The sequence below is a fragment of the Hyperolius riggenbachi genome, chromosome 4 (assembly GCF_040937935.1).
Source record: "Hyperolius riggenbachi isolate aHypRig1 chromosome 4, aHypRig1.pri, whole genome shotgun sequence".
In the NCBI taxonomy this organism is placed as follows: Eukaryota; Metazoa; Chordata; class Amphibia; order Anura; family Hyperoliidae; genus Hyperolius; species Hyperolius riggenbachi.
The window spans coordinates 104,790,408-104,799,423 of NC_090649.1; the positions used below are offsets into that span (position 1 = coordinate 104,790,408).

General features: G+C 43.9%; 1 protein-coding gene across 1 annotated transcript in view; it reads right to left on the bottom strand.

Moving 5' to 3' along the window:
- The window catches only part of SNTG2 (syntrophin gamma 2), a 522,646-nt gene extending 516,542 nt beyond the window's left edge, over positions 1-6,104 (bottom strand). Inside the window, exon 1 of the mRNA XM_068279105.1 lies at positions 5,786-6,104. Within this exon, the coding sequence (XP_068135206.1) occupies positions 5,786-5,854 (69 nt within the window). The 5' untranslated portion in view covers positions 5,855-6,104. The remainder of the gene's footprint in view (positions 1-5,785) is intronic.
- Between the last annotated feature and the right edge of the window lie 2,912 nt (positions 6,105-9,016).

Here is a 9,016-nt window from a genome sequence, read left to right on the forward strand (position 1 = left end):
TTGGAAATGTTGACCTAGAGGACTTTCCTTATCTGCCTCCTCAATATTGGTAAGGTGTTCACCTATGCGTTTTCCAAGTTTTCTTTTCGTTTTTCCGATGTAGAGTAGACCACAGGGACACTCAATGCAGTAAACAACTCTTTCAGTAGAACATGTTATCAAATCCCTGATCTCATAAGATTTAGTATTGTTTGCATTTCTGAAAACCTTTGTTCTTTCAGCATAACAACAGACCCTGCAATTAGACAAGACAAGACAAGACAAATAACATTTATATTGCGCTTTTCTCCTGGCGGACTCAAAGCGCCAGAGCTGCAGCCACTAGGACGCGCTCTATTGGCAGTAGCAGTGTTAGGGAGACTTGCCCAAGGTCTCCTACTGAATAGGTGCTGGCTTACTGAACAGGTAGAGCCGAGATTCGAACCCAGGTCTCCTGCGTCAGAGGCAGAGCCCTTAACCATTACACCATCCAGCCACAACTGAACATTCCCCTGCTTCTTGGGTAATCACTGAGCCACGTTTCTTTTTTTTTACTATTATACTCCGATCTTACCAATTGATTCTTAAGGTTAGGGGCTCTTTTTGCAGTCATGTGTGGTCTTTCTCCTATAATAGATCGTAATCTATTATCTAACATCATCACATGCCAATGCTTTTGCAAGAGTTCTTGTAGGCTGGACCAGTGTGAGCCAAAGGTGGTCACAAATCTTAGGGGTTCCCACCTCTTATTGTTTTTATCTGTCTTGGACCCTGTTCTGATTTTATCTAACCATCTATCTGCCTAGCAATTAAGCATTGTTCTCCTCAGCAGGAGATAACCAGAAGACAATGCACCACAGATAATGACCAGTCTCTACTAGTACTCTAAGGTGCGTACACACGCACTACGGAAGCCAACGACGGGTCCGACAGACACTCCCGCTGGGATCCGCTCGGATTGTTCAGGAACAGCCTTATCAGTCCGCCGACAGTGCGTACACATGCACTACAGTTGGCTTAAAGTCCGCCCAGCAGGAGGGTCTGACGGACCCGTCATTGGCTTCCGTAGTGCGTGTGTACGCACCTTTACAAAAAATAATCTAACCGTAAAATCTAGCAGAAAAATCTAACAAAAAATTGTATGGTGTGTACTAGGCATTACCCAATATCAGAACCTAGTAGTGGGAGTGACAGAGGATATTTTCAAGAAGGTAGAAATTTAAGTTAAATGCGAAAATGAATTATAAACATTAGTGTACTTATACTCAACTGTGTTTAACTTCATTAACCATCTTAGCGGTATGGACGAGCTCAGCTCGTCCATCACCGCCGATGGCTGCCGCTCAGGCCCTGCTGGGCCGATTTTGTTCAAATAAAAAGCAGCACACGCAGCCGGCACTTTTCCAGCCGCGTGTGCTGCCCGATCGAGGGTCCCCCCAGCCGCCTGAGCCCTGCGCAGCCGGAACAAATAGTTCCGGCCAGCGCTAAGGGCTGGATCGGAGGCGGCTGACGTCAGGACGTCGGCTGACGTCCATGACGTCACTCCGCTCGTCGCCATGGCGACGAAGTAAGCAAAACACGGAAGGCCGCTCATTGCGGCCTTCCGTGTTACTTCTGGCTGCCGGAGGCGATCGGAAGAACGCCTCCGGAGCGCCCTCTAGTGGGCTTTAATGCAGCCAACTTTCAGTTGGCTGCATGAAATAGTTTTTTTTTTATTTAAAAAAAACCCTCCTGCAGCCGCCCTGGCAATCTTAATAGAACGCCAGGGTGGTTAAGCTTCTGTTCGATAATAAAATATACTTGTATCTGTTTCAACATACAAATTGATATCCTACCACTATTTAGATTGCAAACATTAATCAGCAACAACCTGTTCCCCATACTCTGTTTGTAGATGTTATCAGTACTTGACTAGAGGCATACTAATGAGTGCAGAGAGTCAATTTATTACTTTGGAGGCAATAGGAAAAGATTCAGGCAAACCATTGAAGCAAAGACCATTACACTTTGCTGCTTCTCCAATATACAAGTATAATATAAGCACAGTGTAACAGCTTACTATACATTCAAAAGTTGAAATAGCTGTATGTTATAAAAGGGGTTAAGATAAACAATGTGTGTATTGAACCATTGAACAGGCTTCATTTTCACTGATTAAAGACCTTCCAGCTCTTGCCCTTTCTTAAAAGACAACTAAAGTGAGAAGTGAGAAAAATACGGAGGCTGCCATGTTTTCTTCCTTTTAAACAATACTAGTTGCCTGGCAGCCCTGCTGACCCCTTTGCCTGAAATAGTGTCTGAATACCACCAGTAACAAGCATGCAGCTAAGCTTGTCAGATCTGACAATTATGTCAGAAACCCCTGATCTGCATATGCTTGTGTAGGATCTATGGCTAAAAATATTAGAGTCAGAGGATCAGCAGGATAGCCAGGCAACTGGTATTGTTTAAAAGAAAATAAATATGGCAGCCTCCGTATCCCTCTCACTTAAGTTGTCTATTAAGGACCAAACATTTTCTTTTTCTTGTCCTATGTGATCATTGTGATTCGTGCACAAAGCTCTGCTGTCATCAGACAGCTGATTGTAGAGGCAGCGGAAGTGCAATCAGGGAAGGAGGATATTAAAAATGGCGCCCTGCAAGAGATAAGTGTTTCCAAATGGAACAGATTTCAACACGCTGAATCCAGATCCAGTTAAGTTATTTTAAGCACACCGAATTTAAAGTACAAAAACACTTTCTTACTTGAGTAAATGCAACAGTCAAACAGTTTGCATAGTTTGGTGACTTTAAACTTTAGAACTTGCTAACTCTTCCAGTAAATGTAAATACATTAAAAACATTCGTATTTTAAGAAGTTGATTCAATAACAAGGTGTTAACCGGTCTAACATGCTGTAACAGTTTTGAGCCCCGTGCTTTTAAAGACATTGTTGTGCTTTAAACTCAGTTTCATGTGATTAGTTATTGATAGTACAAGAAATTGCTGCTCTAGCATAAGAACATGCATATTTTTTAAAGACCCAGATTCATGGTTTTAAAGGCATGTTGAATTGGACATATCAAAATGTGTAATGCACATATTTTCTTTTACATTGAACATAAACTGTTTTTTATACGACTTCAATTTCATTACTTGGCTGGCTGGATTTGCACAGCTGTTTTCCAGTGCCAATGACAGGATGCTGCATGCCTGAGAAAACAGCAGGTCTCTGACACGCTCAAACTCCTCCCCTTATCCAATCATCACCCTTGTGATGTAGTAAGGGAGTGGCTGAGATGGACACCTTCTAGCCTTTCTCTCTGAGCATAGAGTTGACCCTGTCCAGAATCTTTCTGTATTCCATAGAGGGGAGGAGTTGGGCGGGATCAGGTGATTGCTGTGGCAGGACAAAGCAACTCCACTCTCCTTTCAGCTCTATATTTTGTGAAAATAGGTGATGTGACTGACTTTTCCAAAGAGAATTCTCTAAAAGACTGCATTAAATATGAAAATGATGTGTGTGAGATATGCCATAGACTCCTATTCAATATTAATAACGAGGAAACATTCGGAAGGGTGAACAAGGGTTTCAAGGCATGAATGTCAACATTATATATGAATATTTTAGTCCAATGAAAACGTCAGGGACACCTCCACAAAAACTGGGGATTGTTGCCTATAGAATTTATAGGATGCAACATTTTATCTTTACAGATTAAGGAATTGTGATTGGATTATATGGGTTAATCAGGACAACCACCCTACTAATATTAACAGCAATCAGTCAACTCTGTTGGGTATCATTAACATAGCTCCCAACTGTCCCTCTTTTGGAGAGACAGTCCCTCTTTGGGAGCCATGTCCCTCTGTCCCTCTTTCCTCCTCATGTGTCCCTCTGTCCCTCTTTCCTCCTCATGTGTCCCTCTTTCAGGACTTTGACCCTCTTTCTATGTAACTATGTATATGTCTTTACTAAAAAAAAATGTGTTTGATTGACTGTAAACTTTATTTCCATCCTTTAATTTGCTATATTACTAATTTTAAAATGTTAATATGATGGGAAATGAACCAGGATTGAAAGGACCAGTGTGGTTTGAATTATAAAACAACACATTTTTCTTATGAAATCTTTATGGTATGCGTGACTAGGGGTGTGATGGGGGTGTGGTAGGGGCGTAGCTTAAGTGTCCCTCTTTCTCATCTCAAAAAGTTGGGAGGTATGTCAATAATGTTACAATTTTCAAGAACATTATATATATATATATATAATCTATTTCAGCTTAGCTACTGCCATTGCTTGCAGGGGATAAAACAAATCTAAGAAACTAAACTTAAAAGCAACAACAATAGCAGCTTTAGTCGGTGCCAGGACCAGGAGAAAGCAGAATGTTGCAAAGTCTACGAATCTATAGCATCCAAACACCTTCTAATCCATGTTAGGCAGAGTGTAAAAAAAGATAATTTCTAATTGGATGTCCTAAACCTCTGCATTGTGGACTTCCTGTATACACTTTGCACTGAGTACACTGATACATGTTGAATTACGTTCAAGAAGGGTTCAGTTATCTCCCCAAAAGTCATTTTATAATACTTATAGATGAGGTCTGGTGAGCCAAGTCACTTGCTGGATTACCTTTTAAGGACCTTAGAACTTCCCACCTTGATCTGACATCAGTTTCATGAGTTTTGAGCATTACTCATCTCTGTGTGGTTCCACACTTTTACCTTTACTCTCCACTGCATGAAATAAATGAAAAATCTTGGAGGATGCGTCCCAGTGGGAATGCTGATGGTAGATATGTCAGCCTGGCAGGAACTCAAGGACAGAGGGATATATGTATGTATATATATATATATATATATATATATATATAACCAATCAGACTATTGCTTCATTTAGCAGCTGAAACCTGGTCGGTTGCTCTGGATTCCATTTCAGCTTCAGTTAAATCATCTCCAGAAATGTCATAATGAAGGACTTTAAAAAGATGTAAATAATCACTATACTGTTCCTTTCTACAATCTGATGGGAGTTCCTTGCATTAGATTCTGGAGAGGAACACTATGCAATTTCCTATCACATGGGACAGGTTGAAACGATAACTTACAGCATGTCCAACCTGCTCCTGATGAATAATGGGATTAATTTTGAGCAGTAGTAATTTGAAAATTATTAATTGGGAGCAGATCGGACATTATGGAAAGTATTACTTAGACACGTCGATCTGAAATTGCATAGTGAGTACCTAGCATAAAAAACTAGAACATGCTACTTTTAGGTTGGACTTGCACTTAAAACACTCAAAGTGATACAAAATTCTATTCTAATTTCATTTTTTCCCCCTAAGAAACTTTTTTTTTTTACATTAAGAGCTTGCTTAAAAATTCCGGTTACGTCAAACAGTTGTGCTGCTAAGACTCAGGTAGCATTTTACCTCTGTTATAAAGACTTAAAGCCCTCAGGAACGTTCAAAGCACAAGACTCAAAAGGGGACTTGAAACACAATACTAGTTTGGCTGGCTGCAGAGATACAGAATACCAATTAATTCTAGAAGTCCAAGCCTCTCATCATCAGCTTAGGACTTATCTCTGGAAAGTAGGTATGCAGGTAAATCTCTGAACTAACTGTGTGCTTCAAAAGCTATCTAGATCCCTCTGACAGCTGAACAAGCCCGTATCACTCATTTTAAGCATTAGAAACACATAGGAAATATTTAAGGTAATCACATTGTGCTTATCAGTGAGTGCTGATTCATTTCAGGGATCATAAGAAGTGACCAAACAGCAGCAGAAAATCTAGAGAGCAATAGGAAGAGTACTTGCCCAAGTTGGTACGAATAAGCTGACCGGGCGATCTAGTTGGGGTGGCAGCTGCTTCCCCGCAGCATTCATCTCCCATGCAGTTGGATTCCGGTATGAGTGGATCTTGTATCAGTCATTTATTCCGAATGCCGAGCACTGATAAGCAGCAGAGTAGCAGGAGTAAGGAACTTATCAGTATAGATGCACCTTTTCCCCGAAGCTAACTAATCCATCACAGGACAGGAGAAGGAGTGTATGCATGTGTGTGTGTGAGAACAGCAGCCAACAGCAATATCAGCAGCAGGGACTCTACAACGTTATCACATCCACAGAGTTCCCCACTGCTTCCCCTCTCTCCCCTCCCTCCCAGTACAGCTCAGCCTCCTTCTCTCACTCTGCTGCTGCTCACTGTCATTCGGTTACATGTTCCTCCACCTGCTGGCTCGCACACACGCTCTTCCACTAGTAATCGCTTACCCCTGTGTTATTAGTCTATTCCCACATTCATCGCCTCGCAGCCTGGCCATTGTCTGAAGGCCAGGGAGGCGGTTAGGGGGTTAATCTGGCATTGAATTCTGCATGCTTTACTTTTCTCTGAATGCTCAAGTGAGACGCATCAGGGTCGTATTAGTGATGGTTGCTAGGAATCAGTGGCTATGTGAAATTACTGACTTATACATAATAAAAGTTTCATGGCTTATGCATAAGAATGCTTTTTTGTTATTGTTGCAGGGATGATTATCAGCACTTAGCATTTTTTTCTGTTATGCTGCTGCTATTGGATATACGGGGAGGGTATGCAGAGCCCCGATCACAGTACAGGCAGGGGCATAGCAATAGGGGTTGCAGAGGTAGCAACCGCATCGAGGCCCTTGGACCAGAAGGGCCCCAAAGGGCCCTCCCTCAACTACAGTATTAGCTCTCTATTGGTCCTGTGCTCATAATAATCACTTCCATAAATACATTGAATAGTGGTAATCATTAACAGACTGTTCCCCATCTCCTTCTTGTACCTCTGTCACTGTAGTTGCCATTGGCAGGTATTGGTGCGCCGTATCAATTGTTATGTATAGAGTGCTTGGGGGGCCCATTGTTAAACTTGCATCGGGGCCCACAACTTCTTATCTACGCCACTGAGTACAGGAGACAGAGGCTCACAGCTATTGGTCTGCATGCTTCTGACAACTTCAGAAAGCATCTCACCCGTCACCCTAAGCTCCATACGCTAACAATAAGGTTATGCATTGCTACTTATAAAACAGACAGGCATTTTAAAGGACACCTGAAGTGAGAGGAATATGGAGGCTGACACATTTATGTGATTTTAATCAATGCAGGTTGTTTAGCAGTCCTGTTGATCCTCTGCCTCAGCGTAATTAAAGGGGAGCACCCCTTGCAACTGCAGGGTAGTCCAGAGCTGTAAGGGTCCTTAACTACTACTTCACTCTGATAAAGGGGTCAATCCTTCAGATCAGGTGTATTTGTGGCAATCCTTATTATGAGTGTGAAGATTCTGATGGCCACACTTGTTTTATGACTCCTGCGAGATAGGCCCCCAAGCAGTGAGGGTTAGTGTTGGGCGAACAGTGTTCGCCACTGTTCGGGTTCTGCAGAACATCACCCTGTTCGGGTGATGTTCGAGTTCGGCCGAACACCTGATGGTGTTCGGCCTTTTAAGTTCGGGTTCGCCCCGAACTACTAAATGGCCGCGAACAGGGCCGAACAGGGCCCCTGTTCGGCCGAACAGGGCCCTGTTCGGCCGAATACTGCCCCCCTATGGGGTCGCAAGCATAAGGGGGAGCATGCCCCAATCGCGGGGGGGTCGGAAATTCCCCCCACCCCCTCCGCTAGCGCTCCCCCCTCTGCCCGCTACCCCATACAAAAGTTTAATGAAGTAAAACAGTACCGGTCCGGTGGTAGTGGGTGGCTGGCAGTGGGCGGCACTGTTTAGTGAGTGACTGAGGAGGAGGAGTCTGGAGAGTGACGCGTTGAGGGAGGGAGGGCAGCGGGCGGTTCAGCAGTAGTACCGTACTACTGCTGAACCGCCCGCTGCCCGGCCTCCCTCAACGCGTCACTCTCCAGACTCCTCCTCCTCAGTCACTCACTAAACAGTGCCGCCCACTGCCAGCCACCCACTACCACCGGACCGGTACTGTTTTACTTCATTAAACTTTTGTATGGGGAAGCGGGCAGAGGGGGGAGCGCTAGCGGAGGGGGTGGGGGGAATTTCCGCCCCCCCCCCCCCCGCGATCGGGGCATGCTCCCCCCTTATGCCTGCGATCCCATAGGGCCCCCAAAAGCGGGATGTTCGGGGAGTTCGGGGTTCGGCCCGAACATGCCGAACATCGCGGCCATGTTCGGCGAACTTTCCCGAACCCGAACATCCAGGTGTTCGCCCAACACTAGTGAGGGTCACCAGGGGTTAGCAAGGGAAAGGGTATAAACATTGAGGTGAGCCACCAAAGTTTTGCTGGGGGGGGGGGGGCACTTGGCATGATTTGTAATTACGCCTCTGCTCTGCCTCTAATACTTTTAGCCATAGACCCTGAACAAGCATCCAGATCAGATGTTCTGATAAAAATCTCGCAAGGTTAGCTGCATCCGTGTTTTGGGTCAAACACTGCTGAGGCCAGGATGATCAGTAGGACTTTCAGGCAACTGGTATTGTTTAAAAGGAAATAAATATGGCAGCCTCCGTGGGTCTCTCGCTACAGGTGCCCTATAAGTAGTGAAAGGCAAATGCAAAACACATCGCTTCTAAGCATAAATGTTTAGAGGGTATATGCAGTGTCGGACTGGGAAGTGGAAAGCCTCGGGAGATCCACTTGCTGGCCAAGCAGCAGTAATCAGGTGTTGCTGCTCACAGTGAAGGCTTGCTGCAGGTTGGGAGTGAAAACAGGGTTACTACTGCTTGGCCAGCAGGTGGATATCCTCCGTTTTTCCACCTCCCAGTCCGACACTGGGTATATGAGATGACATTGTGCAGCATGCATATCCATTTCCCTGGCATTTGAAGTGTTGAAGAAGAAATTTGTGTGCTGGCTTATAATGAAGTGAGAGATATATGGAGGCTGCCATATTTATTTCCTGTTAAACAATAGGGCCACATTAGATCAGGTATAGGAACTTATAGGATAGAAGAAATAAGGCTGAAAATTTTGTTACAGAGTCTCTTCAAGAGTGAATTGGATATTTGTTTTCTTTAAATTACTATTATAATTATAATAATATAATAATAATAATTATTATTAT